Here is a 22,951-nt window from a genome sequence, read left to right on the forward strand (position 1 = left end):
ATCATCAAAGTAATTTAATTTAGACTAGCTCCTCCCCCTTTTCCACTGCTTCTAAAGGCTTTGTCTCGGTACAGAGAGAACTGAAAATTGCCTCCATTATAATGAGGACTGCCACAACCTCTTATTTTGGTTTAAAAAAAAAAAAGAATCTGAAGTGTAGAATGAAAAATAAGAATGAACTACAGATTCTTGCACTGCTCTGTCATCTTGTAATGTGAAGATTGCTTCTCTGTCATGTAAATTTCCAATCTCCCACTCTCCTGATGGATATAAATAAAGCCGAGAAAAAAAGTCTGCTTTCCAAGATACCAGTCTCATATCCAAAGAGTCTAAAGGCTCAAAAATAAAATAAATAATAAAAAATAAAAGGGTAGGTGGGAAATGCTAATTCACACATACCAATTCACAAGAAATGGGGAAACTGAAAATGGCAGAAATCCAAAGGACACTCACAGCTGTTCTCAAAAAGCACTGATGATTTTTGTTGTCTTCGTTTTTGGGTGCCTCACTTGAGTCCCCTTAAAAAGAGTTGATTTTCAGAAAGTGGTGAGCACCCACCCTTTGAAAGTCACCCCTTCCCTTTTAAAATGTCTCAAGTTGGACACCGATTGAGACACCAAAAGATCAAAAGTCAATCTTGAAATTATTGTCCACTACCTAAAGTCTGTATAAGGGCTTCCAGCAGCAAAGGCTTGAGATTTAAGTGTGCTGCTGACTAGACCCTTCCTGAAATCAACTTGGATAAAATCTGAAAATAACTAAAATAGTGGCAATAGAAGACATGTTGCTAGCTTTATCTCACTGAATGAAAATGGCCTTGTGTTTTTAGAAGTAGAATCTACATTACTTCATCTGAGAATACTTGACTTCAGTGTTCACCTACCAGTAACTAACAAACTTTTGAGTCTCTGGGCTGGCTTCCAGCAGGGCAACCCACAAAAAGGAGGATATGGATAGGGAAAGGTGCTTGAGCTAATATCCATTTCAGATCAGCAACCCTGGCTCTCAAAGGCAACTCTATTAAGCAATAAGATCAAATTTGCTGTTTGCTTGCATGGTGCTCTCAGGTCTTCAGGAATGAGAAGGAAAAAAGCGAACATAAAACAGGACACTGCAGGTGAAGGGTAATGAGAACACATCTATTGCTAGAGCTAGCAGACACTTGTACAAGCAGAAGACATGGGGCACCTGATGTCTTCACAGAACAGTCTGTGGACACTCCAGACCTTGACATTGAAAACTGAGCATTCCTTATCTTTATCTTTGCCTTATCCAATTCTCTTTTCCATTCAATCTTCTTGCTAGATGAACTGCATTTACCTGTGACAGTTCTGTTCTTAGGAGGATAGGATACCTCCGAGTTCCTTATTGACTTTCAGATTTCTGGTTCCATCATCTTTTTTCAGGTATGACATGACTGAGGTTTTATTGGTACAAATGATTTGTCAGACAGGAGAGTCCTTAAAGCTATTAGTGAATTAAAGACTGCTTTGAGCATCCAAAAATTGTATATTCCTTTCTGCAGAAAGACTTACTTTTCATTCTACAGATTTTGAGAACACACGAGCCTTGACCATCTCCTGTGGTAATTCTACAGTTTGGTTCCAGTAAAAGAGCTCCTGAAAGTTGCACAATATCGTCCACCAAGTTAAGGAAGATTTCCTTGCTAGGGATTATGACACGCCTTTTCAGCAAGTCCCTTCTCTGGTTCCACTGTTCTGCTAGGTAAAGCATCAGTTGTCTGGCATGAAGCTGAGCCCTAAGGCACAATGTCCAGACAAGAAGTCATCAGACTCAGTATCATTAATGCTTGTCTTGCCAAATTTCTTTCGGTGTTCAGGATCAAATCTTTCTTTGATCTACTCTCTGACATAAATATAATACATTTTTAAAGCCAGAAGGGGCCATTATGATCATCTAATCTGGCTTCCAACATAAAGCTGTCCACAGATTTTCACCCAGCGATTTCTGAATCTACCCCAACAACTTGTGGTTAAACTACAGCATATTTCTTTCTAACTTTCAGAAAGACATCCAATTTTAATTTTAAGACTTCAAGAGATGGAAGATTTATAACCGCTCTTGATAATCTGATCCACTGGTTAACTACCCTTAATGTTAAAAATCTGTCTTATTTCCCAAAATGTGATGATTTTAAAATCATTGAGTTGAATATCTAATACAAGGATTGGCAACCTTTGGCATGCGCCAGCACATCCCTTGGTCCGCACCGCTTCCTGCCGCCCCCATTGGCGATCGGCCGAACCTGCGGACACAGCAGGTAAACAAAGCGGCCTGGCCTGCCAAAGGTTGCCGATCCCTGATCTAATACATTGTAGTTTGGTTTACGTGGAGCGTCTGCAGGCATGGAGCCCGTCAGCTCCCTGTGGCCGCGGTTCGCCGTTGCCAGCCAATGGGAGCTGTGGGAAGTGGCGTGCCCATAGAAGCAACTGCAGAAGCAGGGACCTTTGGACATCCAGAGAAGTTTCTACAGAACTTTCTCTGCCCTGTCCTGATTGGCTATTTTCCCCAACTCTCCCTCGCTCACAGTCTCTTCATCTCCACTTCATTCCCCATCTTCCCCTCATACTCTCTTCCCCACTGCCCCGTCCCCTGCCCATCCTTCCCTTCCATGTCCCCTCTCCTTTCAACTTTCTTTCCATTTAGCTTAGCCCCTCCTAACTAAACCCTCCTTCCTTTCTCCACCCTGCATGTCTGTCTTGTCTATTTCGAGTGTAAGCTCTGGGAGGGCAGGAATCATCTGCTATTCTGTGTTGGTACAGCACCTACCACAACAGGGACCCCACTCGTGGCTGAATTTTTATTGGGCACTACCCACAATAAACCTGATTATTATTAATCATGTTAGAGAGATAAGGTATGTGAGGCAATATCTTTGGCTGGTGAGAAGGACAAGCTTCCAACCTTACCCAGAGCTCTTCAAGTCTCTTCTTTGGGCAAGCTTGAAAGTTTGTTGCTCTGACCAACAGACGTAGGTCCAATAAAAGAGACTATGTCACTCACCTTGTTTCTAACGCGGCTACATCAGCACTGCATACAATAATCATGTTAGGCTATTCAGCGAGTATATTTAGCTCTATTAAGAAAGCATGGGATGAATGACTAGAGTCCACTTTGACAGAAAGGACAGAAAGTGCACTAGGGTCTGAACAGGAGGAATCAAGCCCTTTTTGAAGTTTGCAATGAATCCGAGACTAAAATGTTTAAAGCTCATTATCAAGTGCTAACTTATTTTGATGGATAAATGAAAATTTCATTAAGCAGTTCTCTAGTAGAACAAGTTACAGATGGTCTCTCCCCTCAGTGATGCTGGCTTTAGCCATAAGAGTTTTCAAAAGAAGTCCAGCTACACTGGGAAGATTCAAAACCAGACAGGACATTGGAAACATTAAGACAAATCTCACTGATTTTTGATAATTGCTTGTCATAGTGATATGCATATTGATGATCTGGTGATTCAAAGAAGTCCCATGGCTCTGCTGCAACAATTACTTCCTGGAGAAAATCTACATTTTTAATTCCTTGTATATCATTAACTGATGGTGTGGGTTTCATCACACATGTGGCTCCTTTTGTTTTTGTTGAACAAAGAATGGGGAATATACCCCTGAAAACTTCTGGAGTTCCTGGTACTGGAAAAGATTTTGAATTTATTGTAAGGGACATTCAGAAAACATACCTGAGAACAGAACTGTGTTTGGCCCATCTACTTTTAGAGGATATTTTGACACATGGTAAAACACAGTTTTAAGAGAGAGGATATACTTTTTTCAAAACGCTATATCCAACAAGACATACTTTTCCATGGTAAGCACTAGCCAGGTTGAAAGAAAGAGTTTTATTCCTCCTTGCCCCAGAACAGATGTTAGTAGTGAGGGTCTTAGCAAAAGTTTCACGTCCTGTCTCATCAATCAGTCCATTTTTTCTATTGATAATCTCCTTCAGAGCCACAAAATCTTTGAGAGAGATGGATCCATTTTAGCAAACTAGGCCACGTCAAGATCACACAGAAGCATATCACCCCACTCTGAGAAATAATTCTTCTCAAGCTTGTAATGTTTTGAGACTCTGGGTATATTATGTTTAGAGTTAGGGAACTTGTCAGAATTAAGCATTCTCTAGACTTACATATATGAGGAGAGCCTTTTATGTCTTCTCACCCTTGGGGAAGACAGATTTCTTTAGCTTGTTTATTCCAAGGTTTGGAGGGAGACAGGTCTCAGGCTGCTGCCAGGTGTTTGAGGTTTACTTACTGTGCTCAGGACTGAAAAACCTGTCCTCCGATAAATGCTGCAAGGCATCGAAGGAATTTGATACTTATTTTTCCATTGAGGAGTCATCCAAGGAAGTAGACAGAGACCTCACCCTTCCCCTAGCATGTATTTTGAGGAGACAAGGTGGGAAGTGAAGAGGAAACTATACATCACTTTTTTTTAAATTAAGCTTTATGAGAGTTTGCTTGTAGGTTTCAGAACCTTTACAAAAAATCCTCTCTCATCCTCTCAAATAATCCTCAGTGAGCATTCAAGTTAGAGTTGAGATCAATCTGACAAGGAAGGAAGTATTTGGTCTGTCAAAGCCAGAAGTGCTTATCTCTCTGTGTAGCCACTCAAGAAGTGGGTCTCACTGTGCTTTCATTCCTGTCAGGTGTAAAGGATTATTATGAGTCCAATTCCTTTTCTTCAAGCAAGACTGTCACAAATTTAGACCACCACCACAGCACTCTGCATAAAGAGCAGAATATGCAATTAATGCGCTTGGGTTACCTGGGCACCTTTCTTTTATATGCTGGTGGTATTTTGTAGGGGAAAAATTTTTATCAGAAAAATGTGTCATAAACTGAGAAACAACAGCCATGTCTACTTGTAGTCAGGGCAGAATGGACATGGTTAGTGTTGCGAGACAAGAAAAACATCTCATGAGTCAGATTCATCTGTCCACTTGCCTTTTAAAGAGGACTTAAGTTGGCTGTCCAGATAAGAGCTCTTTAATGGACAGAAATGAACTTAATTTTACTTCCTAAACAGACACTTCACAATACACAAGTTTACCACATAATTTGGAAAAATACTTTGCCATTGGCAACTTCCCGAGGAAAAGCAACATGAGGACCAGAATGGCATTAGTGTGGCAGGTGTAACTGACCTGCATTGGCAAAGAGAATGAGCAAGTCACACGGCTTGGCTGTAATCAGTGATAGAATGTTTTTACAAAAAAAAAATTCTAAGAGACATACACATTAAGTTAAGGGAGTAACTGTCGAGTGACATAAATGAATCAGAGACCATATATTTCTTCATTGTTAATGAAATTCAGTTAAAAGTGGAGGAAGTGATAAAGAAAATAATGTTAGTAATGTGTTTTACATAGGAACACAATATAGAAAGGGAAGTGCAATTAAATCTTAATGTGGACATTTTTTATTTTTAGTTTATCATCTGGTTTACATTTTGAGCGCTTTCGCAGACAGTAAATTATGCTGGCATTTCTTAGGGAATAACTGCCATGTTAATTTAGTTTAATAAAATAACTGACATAGAAAAGGGGGGAAAACAAGCAAGAAGAGAGTCCCAACCCCCACTCCTTATCTTTAGCTAAGTAGTCAAATGTTTTCTATATGAATTGTTCGTGGTCCAACTCCAGTGCCATGTAATAATACAATACATTACAACACAATACAATACAATCTTGGATTTCTGTTGCACCCTTCATGCAAGCATCCCAGGGTGCTTTACAATCATTATGAGTTAAAATTAAAACTGAAGCACATACAATTCCTAATAGAATCATTTTAAGAATGCTAAACAGAACAAATAACTTTTAAGTCTAGATTTAAAAGTCCCAACTGTCAGAGCGTTCCTTACTTCAATTGGCAATGAGTTCCAAAGCTAGAGAGCAAAGCGACTAAAGGCTCTCTTATGTTATGTTAAAGGATCTCTTATGTTGTTTATACTCTTATAGTACTCTACAATCAACCAGTTTCCAATAAAAGAAAAATTGTATGTGTTATTTGCAAATCTTGTTTTAAAAGAAAGCTGGGGAGTAGCTGGGGAATAACCCTCTTGTGAAAGCTAGAGAAAATCAGGGTTCACACTCAAACACATCTATAGACATAAAATGTCTTAAGTGTTGCATTAAGAAATGATATAAGAAAGCATTTATAATAAACATGCAATTCTTGAGCAGTGTATTATTTACTGGCACTAAATATGCTGCAAATATATATATATATAAAGGGCACTTTAAACACTAGTTATTGTATATGGCTTCTGTCAAGATCATCATTGCAGTGAAAGTGAAATAAAACAGAGTTCAGTTTTATAATGTATACAAGGCATCTTTTTTCTGATATTAGCACTGTGTTCTTGTTTTACTCCTGCCACTTCCCTAAAACTTCAAGGCCATATTATGCAGACATCCTTCACGTGAGTAGACTGAAAACCACACAAGTACAGACCAGAATTGGCCAGTACATGGAGAATGGGAAGGAGAAGCACAGAAACATCATCATCTGCCTGCAATCCACAGAACCTCTTCCTCCGAGTTTAGGGCTCTGCAATGTCGGGGCCAGAAGTGAATAAAAGGCTGCTGCCTATAATATCTCAGCATTTATCTTCTGAGAGTTGGTTACGTGAAGTATCATGCATTATCTTGCACAAAAACACCTTTCCCAGACAGCTGGAAGCAGATGCATGTAGGGACCTCATGACAGTTGGTCCCTTCATTGCTGTACTAGCAGGGCCCTTTGAGGTCACAGCCTATATTGATTTGGTAAGGGACACATGCTATCCCCAGTCACTCACTGAGTAAAACCAGGAAAAGAAACTGATTCTTCTAGCCCAGTTCATGAATTTCCCTCCTGGAGAGGATGATTTGACCCTTACTTATAACTTTTCAGGTATGAATAGGTTGCTACCTCTTCACAGTAATTCTATTTTCCTTCTATTAAATTTTCAGGTCAGAGGAAATTGTTTTATATTATGTACAGAAACATCTATACATGTTTTAAATCTTCAAAAATAATATCTAAACGATGTTGAGAGTCTGATTTAAGCTGGGGGGGGGGGGAAACAACCTTAGAAATTCTAATTAGAGAGGAGACTCTTTGTCCTCTACTTAAGTTTTGAAAGAGACACCACAGCAACAAAAGTTAAGGATGAAAAGTTCGCCTGAGCACCAGAATCTTCTGGCATTTGCTAGTGAATGGTTGTGGCCATCCCTCCCCCGCCTTTTTTCCCTTTGTGCCAATGCTCATAGAAGGTGCCAGAATGAAAGTACCAGAGACTGAAGATTATTTAAGTGTACCCACAGAAAAGGTATAGCAGCATAGGGAATAGCAGGAAAAGCCTCAAGCCAGATCATGGATATTCTTAACTAATTACTTGTAAGAGTCACCTTGAGGAAAGTTCAGTCTCCATCCCCGTCCAGTCCAGAGATGCCAACCTTGTTCGGAGGCTTTTTATGATGTTTATGAAAAACATTAGGGAGGTTGCTTGGACTTCTCCCCCTGAACCCAGAAACTCGGATCTCGCTCTCCCCTCGAGGGAACAGTATCTCTTCCCCACTCCCCTTCTTTCCCCATCTATAGCCAAGGGAGAGGGAAGCCTGGGTCTGTAGGCCCCCATCCCTCATTGCGCCACTGACCTCCACCCCCAAACAGGGAGACAAGGGGGGGGGGAGGGATAGCTCAGTGGTTTGAGCATTGGCCTGCTAAACCCGGGGTTGTAAGTTCAATCCTTGAGAGGGCCACTTTGGGATCTGGGGCAAAAATCAGTACTTGGTCCTGCTAGTGAAGGCAGGGGGCTGGACTCGATGACCTTTTGAAGTCCCTTCCAGTTCTATGAGATAGGTATATCTCCATATAATAATAATAATAATATAAGGGAAGGATTGTCCCTAGGAAAGTGCCCTCTTATACTGCTTATGATCCTTAATTACCTTGGTCAGTCCCAGGTCTGGACCTCCTTCCCAGGATGATCCTTCTCTGTTGCATCCACTCAACTGACACGGTCTCCCCCACAGACTTCAAAGTGAGGGTCTGATAGGAGGCAAGCTGAGGTGATTGGCAGTAGGGCTTAGGATGCTGGATTCATTGCCAAAACCAGAGGTTGCATGTTGTGTTCTAACTGCCCCATGCGGACCCTCCTGGCGAGCTCTAGGTACCTCCAGCACATTATTGTAGTCCACCAGCATATACACAGGGCAGCTAGAGCGCAACACGCAGCCTGTGGTTTGGGCGGTTAATTCAGCAGTGCCCCAACCCATTCAAATTTGTCACCGCTTACCTCCTCTCAGACCGTCACCATACTGTCTGTGCACGTGCCACAGGGATGGCGAAGAACACACTGTCTCTCTCACTCACCCACCCCGTGGCATTATTTGCTGTGTTTGTTGGACCCGAGTGGTTGTGAGTGATCCACACACTGTGTGTGTGCGCGCGCTTGGAAAATTAATAGATTTAAGCCTAGATTCTGTAAAAATAAGTGGGATTATGAAAAATTAGGGATGGTCAGCATCTCTGCCAGGCCCTCGCCTCTCTGCGAAGGTTGTCCCAGGAGTGCCATTCGTGATGATGGTTTCTGTCACTCTGACACCTGTCCACTAAGAACTAGACTAAGAGCAGCACTCATTTCACCTAAGCTACTGTGTATTTTATATATATCTCCTGGTATTTGCAGTGTTGTTGTAGCTGTGTTGGTCGCAGGATATTAGAGACAAGGCAGGTGAGGTAATAACTTTTATTGGACCAACTTCTGTTGGTGAAAGAGGCAAGCTTTTGAGCTACACAGAGCTGCTCTTCTAACTTTCAGGCACTACTGTCCTTGAAGCAAAAGGCTCTGTATTCCATTAAAATACCTGGGCCATATAGATCAGTCTTTTTCAAACTGTGGGTCGCGATCCAGTACTGGGTCGCGGCATGTAAGGCACTGGGTCACCTTGCTCTGGTCAGCACTGCCGACCTGGATATTAAAAGTCCTGTCGGCGGTGCTGCCCAGCTAAGGCAGGCTAGTGACTACCTTTTCCAACACCGCACTGCACCCTGGAAGCGGCCAGCTGCCTCTGCCCCAAGCACCGGCTCTGCACTCCCATTGGCTGGAAACTGGCCAATGGGAGCTGGAGGGGGTGGTGCCTGCAGTGCGGACCAGGAGCCGCCGGAGGTATGTCTGTGCCCCAATTGCTTGCCCCAGCCCTGAGCTCCCCCAAACCTGGAACCCCTTCCTGTACCCCTCATCCCCAGCCCCACCCTAGAGCCTGCACCGCCAGTCCAGAGCCCTGATCCCCTCCTGCACCCCAAACCCCTCATCCCCAGCTCTGTTGGGTCAGGGGCATCAATAATTTTCTTTAACTGGGTCCCCAGAAAAAAAGTTTGAAAACCACTGATATAGATGACAGAAAAGGTTATATCCATAAAAATAAAACATTTAGCAATGTTTATTTCATTTTACCTTGAAAGTTAACACTTAAAAAAAATTAAACAAACAAAAAACAGATACCAAGTCAATGTGTATAAATTTAAGAAGTATAAATACACTTAAACTGTTCTAAAAGTCAGTTTTTCCTTCACTAACCTGCCAAAACCTGTGTCCAGGCCCTCAAGGTTCTGTGTTTCCCCTGCAATAATTGAGGGCATCTTTAAAACATCTAGAGCAATGTAAAGAATGTGGCTCCCTGTTCTGCTTTAGATGTCAGTGATACCATTAACTGTTGCAAAACAAACAGAAATCTGAAGATCTGAGCTCAGGTCTAGGCAGGTAAAATTAAAAAAGAGGGGGAACCCACCTTTTAGTTCATTATTAAAAATAATTTTATTCTACACAAACACGCATTATGGTAAACCCAAATCCTGGTCCCATTGAAGTCAAAAGCAGAACTTTCCAATTGTTCAGTGGCCCAGAATATAGTGGTTAATTATTTACAAAGTTTTTCAACTTTTTTTTTTTAATCTGTTCACTTTTAGTTTAATACAAAAGGGACCTTTTAAATATGACTATTGTTTACCAAGATGGCCAGAACATCTACTAGTTTAAGATACTCAATTCTTGTCCCTATTGAATGCAATATCTTTGTAGCTATACAATAATTTGGCATTTAGGTAGCTGAATATTGTTGGGCAACATTCTGCTGCCAGGTATTTGAGTAAAGGAACTCTTAAGGAAGAGCTTCTTAGCTCTCTTGGTCTTCATAGGAGAAGGAAGAAAAGAAGCCACTTCCTTTCTTCCTCCACACCCCAGCCTCGGCAGCAGCTGGATTCCACTGCTCCGGCCCCTTCAATTGAGAGGGGGATAGGAACCTGCAGCTCTGACCCCCCTCTCGCCTAGTCTGCTGCAGGGAGTGAGAGAGAGAAGATCCCTGGGTGAATCTGGAGGCAGGCCTATTGGATGTCCCTCTGAAGGTTGGAGATAAAAGGGAGAGGATCAGCTAGCCACAACCTGAAATTGTCAGGCGCTGAGATTGAGGGTGAAGTAATCCAGGAAACCAAAAGAGAAGAAAGTTAGAAGTTCTCTGGACAACTTAAGTTCTGATTACAACTCAGCGCAATCATTTCTCCCCAAAAGTAATGAACTGTAAACATTTTGCCATACTATATATATTTGGGTTGAGAATAACATGAAGGAGGCAGCATTATAATACACTGATATTTTGTGGAAAATCAGCATTCTGAAGTGGGCAAGACTTGAGGCATTTGCTAATCTAAGCAAAGACTATTTAATGCTGGCGAAAGAAACATCTCCTAGTCATTGCAGTCCCAGATCCTGCAAAATGATCTGTGTAAGCAGAGCTTGGCACCTGCAGGGGCACACGGGTCTGCCCACGTGGAACAGTTCGCAGGTTTGGGGCCTGATATTTGAACGAAAGGGAAATCTGTTTTTAATATATACAGTGTGTTTGTGTAAAGTATATACAGTATGTGTACGCACAATACATGACAGTGATACAATAGAAAGGTTTGATCAAAATGCATTTGGGACAACTGCATTAATCCCAGACGTGAAGCTATTAAAACCCTTTGTACCATTCTGCATATGCCACATATTTTACAAAAATACAGCTTTGAAATGCTTCTGAATTTGTTTGTTTGTTTTTACTTTTGTTTGTTTTTGTTTCTTCTCACCTAAAAAGTCAGTCTCTCTCAGTTCCAGGAGAGAAACTAGAAAGGTTTCTGAGAAAAAACAAACCCCCACTGATACGTAAACAATACATGTCCTAAATAATATTACTATGCATAAAAACATCATGACACATGAATAGATCCCAGATGCTTCTAGAGATAGAAGCAAGTGCAGCTTGTTCACTGCAAAATACGGAATCACCCTTTTCTAATGATATAAAGCTCCTTTACTAAAACCCTGAAAGGCTATGAGATATCAGGCCCTAAATCTAACATTGATACCAGGACTGGATATTGCCTAGCCTGATCTGTAGGCCAGTGTAATCTGAAGGTCTGGGAAACAAAGAAGACAATTCCATGTTTGGAGAAAAGAGAAGCGCTCTCTCTTTTCCTCAACTATTTTTATAGCAGGTTGATATAACATAATTCAAAAGGGCAACAGTTTGTGGCTGTTTGAATAGTTTCAGAGGTTTAAAATGCTAGTAGTAGTCCTAGGGTACATCTTCACTTACCGGAGGGTCCGGCGGCAGGCAATCGATGTTCTGGGATCGATTTATCGCGTCTGGTTAAGACGCGATAAATCGATCCCGGAAGTGCTCGCCGTCGACGCCGGTACTCCAGCTCGGCGAGAGGAGTACGCGGCATCGACGGGGGAGCCTCCGTGCCGCGTCTGGACCCGCGGTAAGTTCGGACTAAGGTACTTCGAATTCAGCTATGTTATTAACGTAGCTGAATTTGCGTACCTTAGTCCGAAGTGGGGACTTAGTGGGGACCAGGCCCTAGAGGAAACTGATTAGTTGGTAGGGCTCAGGTGAGGTGGTCAGGGTGCATGACAAATGTCCTTTGTCACATAGCCATTGCTGCTATGGGTGGGTGCGTTTGTACAGAAACACTTTCAAAGTCATGTTCGAATACTAATCACTATGAACATCTCTATTGGGTAGGAAATGAATTAATTTTTCCCATCACACAAAGGGGAAAGCTAAACTAAATGAAAGTGACATGCCCAACAACACGCAATGAGGAGTTCCTGTTTCCCAACCCTAGACTCAGGCCACTAGCCCATGCCGCCACTCTAATATGTCAGCTTATATGAGAAGGAAAATGGGGGGTGGCGAGTGAAAAATTATGAAAGCCTGGTAAATCAAACATGAAAAGTTTCTTGCATGGCATCTACATATTCTGCTAGTCTATGATAATTAGAGAGATGAGATGGCTGAATTCACCTCTTTAATTGGACCAGCCTCTGTTGGTGAAAGACTATCTTTCGAGCTTACACAGAGCTCTTCTTCAAGCTTGTCTGTCTCACCAACAAAAGCTGGTTCAATAAAAAAAAAAAAGTTACCTCACCCACCTTGTCTTTCTAATATTTTGGGATGAACACAGCTACAACAACTCTGTATAGTCTATGGTAATGACATTCACAAACCTAGGGAACAGCATGCAAATATCCAGTGGCTTGCAATTCACCATCTGAAATTAGTAGCTGTTCTTTTCGCTTGCCTGCTTGAGGCCAGAATTTGAGAACAATCTCTGAACTCTTAAGTTTTTAATAGAATGGTAATTTAGGCTCACATACTAGCTCCAATCCACCCACAGAATGTGATTTATGTCAATGAAAATTCCTTACAATCAAGGCCAGTATAGTAAGTGAAACTTGGCCTTAGGGGAAGTGGGGAAAAACAGGAGTAAGTCACAACATTCTCAAAAACAAGACAGTTACAGTAACCTTGGAAGAGATATGCATTCCACCCTTTTCACCAAAACAGCAATGTCACAATGGCATTTTGCTAGAGGAAATGCAGGAAGAAGATATGAAGAAACAAGAGGGCAACACTTTATACCTAGATGCCCTGAGATACCAATTATAGCAAATGATCAAAAAAAAAAAATCAATGGCAAAATAGAAAAAAAAGATAGTAAAAGGAGGAGGAAAAGAGTCAAGAAATAGATCCTAATAACTTAGGGTCAAACTGTGTCACAAATACAGTTTATATTTGCCTACAGATCATCAACAGTCCATAACTACATCAGCATTTTCTACAAAATATAGTTGGTTTGTTTTTGAAGCACAGAACTGTTAGTATTCTGAATGAAATTATACGCAAACACTCAAGATCAACTGACCGAAGTAAACAACTTTTAATTAGGGACAGCACTCTTTGTAGCTTTCCACTCTCAAACGGTATATTGGCAATGCTGCACATACGCAAAACCATTTTACATACTGTCTGAAAAACACTTCCATACCAACGCAATGAGGTATTGGTAAGGATAGTTAGTCAGATTTTGTCTGTCAATCTTTGAGTTACTTTTCAGTTTTTAATAGTTAGGTGTCTTTATGATGGTTTGCTTTGGTGATGGAATGCTCCATGCATATCTCCACTATGCCAGCACAAGCATATAGTGAGAAGACACCTCTCCAATGTTTATATTTAGCTGATCCCAGGGGAGAGGATGTCTCTAAGCTTTTTTACGCACTCTTATTTCTGATCTCCAGACTGCAAATGCATCCGTTTCGGAGCACTCCCAATTGATTTAAGAAACACAGTTAATGTCCCAGTATTGCTCATAAACCAGTGTCTCCCACATAAGAGAGTAATATACAATTAATTATATCTGTCTGAACGTTTAACCATTTTTTGATAATTTAAGGGGAGATGGGCAGGTCAAAGTTTTTAGGTACCATGATCCAAAGCTTACTCAAAGGAATGGAACGATTCACGCTGAATTTTAAAAAGCCTGATCCAAAGTCCATTAAACCTGATTTTTTTCAAGACTATATATTCATATTTTTTAAACTTTATAATGGAATCAATTTCCTAAAACCAAAACCTGATTGTTTTCAATCTTTGCAACCCAAACGTTGCAGCACTGGGCTAGAGCAAGAGGTAATAAAAGTAAAATCTGCTATAAAACAAAACTAAAAGCAGACATCTCTTTTCCCAAGCTGAAAGAAATGCAAACACTAAACAAAGATCATAAGGCAATTCAGGGTTTTGCAATTCTTTGTTTTAATAATTCCAACTGTTATTGCTGAGGATTTTTATTTTAAATATGATTTGTTTTACATGACATTATCCCTTTTACTCAGGGACACTGAATTTGCTACATTATTTAGTTGAAGGAAGTATTTATATACAGTTTTCCACCAACATGTTAATGTTGAATATAAAGATAGATTCCTGTTTAAGTCTGCTTTACTTTACATTATATTGTTGCATCATACGCACATATGTGGACAAGTTGCAACAAGACAATATGCCAAAATGTAAATTAAATATTTTGTCTCCAGACAATTTACTTGCTTTCTACCAATATCAAATAAAAAAAAATAAAGCTGGTGAACCAAAGTGGAGCGAATCCTAAATTATCTGCAGTCTCCATGAGCCAGCAGTGCAAGAGCTCGCATGTTTGTACAGTAGGTATGTACAAGATAGCTTTGCAAACATATTACTAGAATGGTTTGCAACCAGTGAAGATAATTTTGATTATTTCCACTCCAAAAATTCCTATATCAGAGCCACATCATTGAAGACAATCTAACCATAGGAAAAATAGTGATGGGAAAACAGTCTTCGCTAATATTATATATCGACTAGATATACATCTCTTGTCTAAATGAACTAAGGGCCCTGCTTCTGAAAGACTCCAGTATTCGGAGGAAGGGAAGTAAATACTTTAAAAAAAATAATCTGACTTCCTTTCCCCCCACCATGCCCAGTATCACTGATTTATAAATAGAATTTCTGTCTGAAGTCTCAACTGCAGCACAACAAAATACATTTGAAAAATTTAAAGGGAGCAATACATCTGTTGTTCCCACCTCAACGTCACTGGGCACGATACAGTAAAGAAAAATAAATTCTCCTTCAAGACAATTTAAATCAATGACAAAAGAACAATGTAAAGCAGCCTCAAGGTAAGCAGCAGTTCAGTGTTTAGCAATGGGTAATATAAGATTTCATCCTTGTTAGATGTATTTTGATTAGTTCTAATAAATGACTGATTTTCTTTTGGTTGTTTATAATGACAACACATCATCTAAGGAGCTTTATTCTTTTTTTCCCCTACACTCATACAGTACGGTAAATAGACTGTCTAGTTTTATGAATTAGCATTTAAAACTAGTGTAAGTTATGCAACAAGCATTCAAATTCAGTAGTATTTTTGACAGCAGTAAGTAAAGAGCCTTTTAATAACTTCAACACATGCTTGAAAAAAGTAGTTACATCAAAACAGTTCAAAGACTGAAGACAAAAGCCAGGAAAAATCCAGTTTGGTATGAGACAATTCTAGTGCACCTAGTGCAGTGTAAACAGCCTTTCACATTTTCCCCAAGGGAAAATACTGAAAGACTATATCTGAAATGAATCAAGCATATTTAAAAAGATTACAAATTGGTCAAATGTAAGTGTATTTTTGGCAGATTCACTTCAGATACTACTTGCTACAGTCTATAGAAATCTCTAATCTCACATCAGTGTTGCCTATAGTGCTTCAATATTTATTACATGTTATGATAAGTACCTGTGAAAGGGGACATTCCTTGGCCAATGAACTCTGGTTCATATCCTTCAGTAAGTCCTTGAGAGCATTTCTTACTGTTGTGTGAGACCACTGTTCAGGAGGCAAGTCTTCTAGTTTAGGGCAACTATTTGAGACATAGATTAGAAAAGGGATTATTACAAGATTGCATCCTGCTGCAGAACATTCCTTTAAGACAGACAGATTTCATTTTGCGCATCAAGCAGATGCATCTGGAGATTGCTCTCGGTCTCCTGATTGTTCCGATTAGTTAATTACTTTATACAACACATCTGCTGTATTGATGCATGAATTATACATCAGCTGCATGTGGCGACTATTTTTTCATGTTACTTCTACCTTCCTGCTCTGATGCGCTTGGTAAAACAATTTAAGGTGTAATGCTTTCTCACCACTGATCATGAAAAGCATTAATATATTAACCAACCATTTTTTTCTTTTTTTTGTTACTGTGAAATTTAAGAACCTAGACAGCAACAATAAGTGTGAGCAAGTCATTCTTTTACAAAATGCACACAGATGGTACTGTTCACGATATGCAAAAATATTTTTCTCTTAAGTAAACTTTATGTAAAATGCCTTCTTGTAATGCATCATTTAATTGACTAAAATGCAATATATTTTTAATGAGATATACAGAGAAAAATCTATGTATCAGAGCTATACGCATGAAAGTTTTCTGCAACAGCATGTTGTAACTTAAAATTATAATAACCAAAAAGGAATGTAGATAAGCTTCTGAACTTTAAGCACACAGCACAGTGGGAAACAAATACAGGCTATATTACTAATCTTAAACAGTGGACAAATAGCAGTCCATGTCCTAGGACTGGTATGTGTGACTCACCTGTGTAACTGGATTTTCAGTGTGACCACATGATACACATCTTGCAGCATGTCTGCTACTGTAGCATCAGGGGCATCTGTCACATAGGAGAGTGGAACTGGATTCCACTTCCCAACCTGGATTAGCCCTGTGCCAGACAGAGAAAATTATATTATTTAATAAATGTATCTTACAAGGCTTTGAAAAATACCTGTGATTTTAAGCAGTGCCACTGTCCTTGATTCCATGCTCATTTATTTGAAGACAAGCACAAAAAAACTGCAAGTTAGCTGTCCATGCTATGAAATTATATAAATGCATTACAGTAAAGGATCAAAAATACCATCCGAATATACTTTTTCTTAAGTTTCTGAGAGTTCAATAAGACAATCATTCATACACATTATATGGGATTTTATAATGCAAGATCTCAGTACTGAAAAAATACTTCACAATCCACAAAACCCATCAGTAACAGAATAAAAGAAACAGAGCTAGATATTTAGTCATAAACGCAAGTTGACTCTCAACAGTCCATCTGCTCAAATATGCTTTACACTTCCTTGTGGATCCTCAGTGGAGCAGATTATTAAGGTCAATAAGCATACTAATGATTCAGTTGAAGTCATTTTTTTTAAATTATAATCTACCTCAACATTCCACGAGCAAAGCATATGTTAACTAAATAAAAATACATTAAGCAAAAATGTAAAAGAAAAATCTACAAGGAGTAAAACATAATAATTGCACTGCAGTCCAGAAAAAAATTCTACATTTCCCCCCATAAAATAAATAGTACAGTTTAGCAATCATATTTACCTTTTGCTTGGGCAGCAGAGCTATGAGAATATCCAAGTGATAGCAATGCCATTTCAATCAGTTGGTTGAATAGCATGTCCTTCCTTACCAACACAAATTCTGCATGCTCCTCCTTACAGTCATACTCAATGGAATTTTCATAATGTTCCACTACACAAAAAACTGGAAGCATAGTTCCTATTAAAAAAAGTAAAATATATAGTATTAACTGGTGTTATTGTAGGAATAAGGAAGAAATCTACAGCATTACATGGCTAAAAGCCCTATAAACTTGCAGATGAATATCTAGGGGTATCCTGTTTGTGAAAAACATCACTCCCTCCCCCCCCAAAAAGAGTTATTTAAAATAAATATTTCCCTAAAAGGTATGAATGCAAATATATCCCTACTACTACTACATCTGCTACAGAAGAGAGAATTACCTGCCTGCAGAAATAAATAATAAGGCTGACAGGAGAGAAATAAGTTGGTTGTCTCTGTCCTGTCTGATTTGTTGTGAGTAGCATGCAGCGTGAGAACCTAAATACATACTGCAGATGTCTTCAGAGTAAGCCATTTTAATGGCATCTACATAATTTTGTTCATTAACGTTAAAACTTTCCTAATTGTGCCCAAAATATTTATTTACCTTTGATTTAAAAATTTCACCTTTGTCTTTTGTTAAATCTCCATACTAACAAACTGTACAAGGAAACAAAGCAAAACTTACTGCTAACTGATGCTGCATTCATTGTCTGGATGTAACCAGATCACTACTAAACTGCAATTCCAAGACTTGTATCTTTAAGAAACAGTAATAATTTTAATCCAGTTTTAAATTTACCTGCCATTGACACATTTTTGGCATATGTATTTTGCTACTTCACACCATATATTTCTAGTCTTACTGTAGATATTACTTGTATGCCCAAGTCAATTTCTTGGTTTTGTTACATATATAGATTTTTGTATTTGAAGACAAAATGTTTCCCCACACCTTTTGCTTAATTCAGTGCAATCTACTAGACCATGACCAGAAGATTAACAGAGAGCCCAGCAACACTTACTGCTGGGAAGAAGCATTCTTCTGGAAGTCAGAATTGTGGATTTCTTTAAAACTGTATTTATTTTATACAAAATAGCAGGGTACTACAAAAAGACCTTGGAACTGCAGCCCCAATCCTGTTCTTAGTGAAGTCAATAGCAAAACTCCCATTGGCTTGAGACGTGCAGAATCAGGCTCCTTAATGACAGGAAGCAAAAGGGTTAAAAAGCAGATGCACAAGAACTGGCTTATGGCAGATTGCCAGAGGGGTATCATTTTTAGTATAAATGATGACCAGGGTTACTTTAACAGGGCACCCAGGATCTCCAATTAGTCCTGCAATGTTAATGCCTCTGTGAGCACTGCCCTCTAGACTTATAGGGTATGTCTACACTGCAATTAAACATCCACGGCTGGCCCATGTCAGCTGGCTTTCTAACCTGCAAGGTGCAGAAAAGATACTATAGTTGAAAAAAATAAATGTATTGCTGATATATGCTTTAAAACCCCTTTGTTCATTTGTACTCCTGCCTGTAACAAGAGATTATAATAAAGAGGTACCTTTTAAGCATATTTTATATTATATATATACACACACACACACACACACACACACACCCCATCTGCAATAAGCTGTACACCAGAGAGTCAGTCTCTGGGAAACAAATCCCTTCAGGCTCATTTGGAAAAGCTCACAAACTCAGTCTGGTTTGCCCAATAGGCTCAGCATGAAAGACAAGACTAAATGCTTGCCAATATTTATGTAGTTGGGGGAGAGGACACAGAGTTGGGGAAGGGATTCTGTTCTTGTTTTTAAAAATCACAGAATAAGACAAGACAGGAAGACCAGAGCAAAAACAGCATATGTAAACTGGCAATTTCTTCACTGGATTTAATTGAGCTATGGTTAGATTTCCAAAAACAAACACCCCACACAAACTTCACTTGGGAGTGGGTTTTTCCCAGCTCTCACAGTTCAAGTTTGACTTGACAGAAAGTTTCACTGTTAAATATCTGAAGGCAAAAATCTACATCAAGCTTTATTTTCATGTGAAATATATAACTCTTTCAAAAATTACAAAGGCAGGGAGTGAAATACTGCATTCGGTTTCTTAATTTCTCCTCTTCCCCTGCCTCCAGTAGGCTACAAAAATTAAACTATTACAACACACGCACACAGATATTTCATTTTATGTACAAATGTCCCATAAGTTACAGCACTCCTAAAAACGTACTACTTGAAACAAAACAGTAGGACCCCTTGACCAGATTTTGATGCAAGTTGTAGATATCAAAGGTGTATCCTGGTAGAGTGACACAGGTACCATCTGACTACAAATCAAGCTGCTAAACCGTCTAGCAACTGTCACTTGTGTCCTTCTGCTAATGTGAAAAACATTATGCAGAAGAGCACAATCTTAGCTGGCTGATCACTCTTGCTAGTATTTGGCAAGAAATTCAAGTGCAGCAACTTCATAACCTTCTAGTATTAAAGGGGAGAGCACTGGTCAGTGCTCGGTGCTAAAAATACAACATGATTTAAACCTGAAGGCAGTGTTAGAGCTTTTGCTGAAGGTTTATGAGCCTGTGTAAACAGCACGTCTGCCATAAGGAGCAGTGAAGTCTGTAGAATCCTTGTCTAAAACTGTCCTGGCATTAAAGTTTGCTGTGCAAATATCACATAATACCAGAGACAGCTGAAATCTCCTATTTAGGAATTTATGGAACTTATATGTTTGCAGGCGTCAGAAAGTCCTTTTTATATAGCCCCAGTGCTTCACAGTACAATATTAATGCACTCTGTTTGAAAAGCCATAATAAATTATATTTTTAATGCTCTTACCCTGGCTTTCTTAAGATGCATACATTCTTGGCAAACAATCAATAAATAGGGTAATCATGAGCAGAGGCCAAAGAATTTGCTGAAGTGCTGTTTTTCCATTTTTAATAGATAAAGATCTAACAATACGGACTGCTGTGTCTGTTCATTTCAGGATCAATATATTCTTTGTTTTCGCCAAACCAAGGAAAAAATAAATGATTGTATGATAAATGTTATGCATCAGACACAATGAAATCCCACTGCCTTCTAACTTTACGTGTTTAATGGTCTTGGCTGCATTTTACACTTTGCTTAGCAAATGCAAGAAAAATCTGAATTATAAACATATAGCTATTATACTGAGAAAAAGTAGAAGTCATTTTAAAACAAATGCCAAAACACATACAGCATGTTTTGATTTAAATTAGCAAGTCTATAGTATACAGTCAAAAAGACATATTTTGATATACAAGATTAATATATTATGGTGAATTCTGAAATATTTTAATACAAACAAAAGCCACACACACACCAATCAATGATTCTAAATGTGCCTTTTCCTTGTGAGAATGTCTAATTACAGCAAACCAAACACTGAAAAATATGATGCCCAAGATGTTCATTGTTCAATAATGAATTGTACTTAAGAAAATAAACTGTAAAGATTGACATCATAAATGACTTTTCCAGTGTGTTACCTAAAGATTTAAACTCTCTTCTTTAAACAACTTGCAACTGTTAATGAAATACTGTTGACTTTTCCAAGCATGGACTATCACTAAGAGCAAAGGCAAGAATTAGGTTTTTAGGATTTGGTGTATCTTTTATATATTTCAGTGCTGCTTACCAAAATAAACTCACCAGAGAGTGAGTTTGTTACATTAACTGTCTTTCAGTGGAAGAATCTGGTCTAATGAGGACAACTAAACTTAAGACAGTCTTTACCTTAACAAAAATAAGACTCCACCCTGGAAAGCAAGATGCTCCACCCAAACATGAAGCTTATATTTCCCAAATGTGATTTATATCAGAACTGGGAATAAAATATTTTTAGAATGGTGATTCAGTACTGAAATATAAATGAAGTCTGTGAAAAGTATGTTTCCCCACCTAAATGGCAATGCATCTATTAATATAATTAATATTTCTCCAATGCAGATTAAAAGTGTTACCTTTTCTAATATTTGTTTTCATCAGGTGTCCAGAGTGTTTTAAAGGCACTCCTTGCATTTTAGTTCCTGTACTTCCAAGTCTTCCTCTTCCTAATGGGCTCCCATTCTGTTCCAAGCGCGCAATTTTGGCTGGTGGACCCTTCGGATCGCTTACATTGTTAGACATTTCTGAATGTTCTTTCCCCTGAGTTGCCTCGTTCAAATGATCCATACTCAGTCCCGCCTCTAAAGATCACCTGCCATGATTTAAAAAATATATATATGTTGTACACGTGTGCGTATGTGTATGTAGACAGTTAACACATGTACAGAGATACATATGTATTGTAAGCTCGCAATTAAGAAGTAAATGAATATTTTAAAATAAGATAATACATTTATCCTCAGAAAATGTTCCCATTCTCCAAAGATTGAATGATTTGGTAAAAAAAATATTTAATGCCATCTACAGAACACTAAAACAACTATGTGCAGCCTAGGTAGTCATATTCTATATTGAATTCTTAAGAATGAGAATTAAATAGGTGAAGGGGATTACTAAATTACATACTCCAATCTATCCATTGCTACAAGTCTCACAAGTGTTTGTTGTAAATCATGAATGCTTTTATTTAAATAAATAAATAAATAAATAAAAAATAAAAATCAACACTATAAAAGTGCTTTCTCTCTGCTAGTAAATAAATGCAAGTACAACAATGAAGAGAAGATTGAAACTTTAGGTAACCATGCAACAGATTTATTAGCAACATGAAATATTGTGCATTTACATCTTTTTCCTAGAAATATGAACAACCTCAGTTGCCTTGTAATTTTTGATCAGATGGGGTTGTGTTTGTTTTTGCATTCTTCCAAGCTGTTTTACATTACGAATTATCAACTTTTGAAAACTTCAAATATGTAGATGAATATTTTAAGATGTAATCAAGTTTTAAATGTTAGGTCAAATATGGGATCTTTTAAAAGCCAAAATAAACTGAAAGAAGGTGGAAACATCTCTCAAATATCACAAGGGTCTCATGTTGAAAAACTACAATTCCTGTGGAACTTCAGAAACCCTCCAACACAGAGACACCCCTGCTAGTGTAAAATTGTGTGTTGATACAGGTACCTGAAGTCAAAAAATGGAAGTAATTTCAACAATATCAAATTAAGAAAATGGGTATTTTAGCATGTTGCATTTCCTTTCTAAAAACTTGTTTTTTAAAAACAAACATTCCAGCTAAATGACTGGATCATTAAAATCCCTAGACTAAAACACAGAGTAAGTTTGTGACTTTAGTTATATAGATACACACACACGCCCCGAAACCTATTTTAATCAACTATAAAACAATCAGTTACTGAAAATAGATACTTATCTGGTAGTAATTTTATTCTGGATTACTATCCTAGTTATATTAAGGGTCTTCTACCTTTTTCTGACTGAGAAAGGTATAGTCACACTGTCAATTACATTATGTATATAATATAATCACAAAGAACAGGTGACTAGACATTCATTTTATGAACTAGTATTTACATTACTGAGTACAAACACTAATACTAGGGGAGTCATATTTAGAAAGACTTGCATGAATCTGATAATTGCTACTTTCTTTCAGTTGCC

General features: G+C 38.6%; 1 protein-coding gene across 36 annotated transcripts in view; it reads right to left on the reverse strand.

The window, feature by feature from the left end:
• Positions 1-22,951, reverse strand: part of SATB1 (SATB homeobox 1) — a 104,894-nt gene that overhangs the window by 60,043 nt on the left and 21,900 nt on the right. For 17 of the 36 annotated variants that reach the window (XM_065583434.1, XM_065583441.1, XM_065583443.1 and 14 more), the window contains exons 2-5: positions 21,343-21,578; positions 17,325-17,501; positions 16,527-16,653; positions 15,662-15,785 (exon numbers count right to left, since the gene is read on the reverse strand). In XM_065583434.1, the coding sequence (XP_065439506.1) occupies positions 15,662-15,785; positions 16,527-16,653; positions 17,325-17,501; positions 21,343-21,553 (639 nt within the window). In that variant the 5' untranslated portion in view covers positions 21,554-21,578. Of the gene's footprint in view, positions 1-15,661; positions 15,786-16,526; positions 16,654-17,324; positions 17,502-17,746; positions 17,820-18,370; positions 18,547-20,191; positions 20,303-21,342; positions 21,579-22,951 lie in introns of those variants that run through there. The other 19 variants (XM_065583458.1, XM_065583457.1, XM_065583451.1 and 16 more) reach the window with 6 other exon arrangements.

Source organism: Chrysemys picta, chromosome 2 (assembly GCF_011386835.1).
Source record: "Chrysemys picta bellii isolate R12L10 chromosome 2, ASM1138683v2, whole genome shotgun sequence".
In the NCBI taxonomy this organism is placed as follows: Eukaryota; Metazoa; Chordata; order Testudines; family Emydidae; genus Chrysemys; species Chrysemys picta.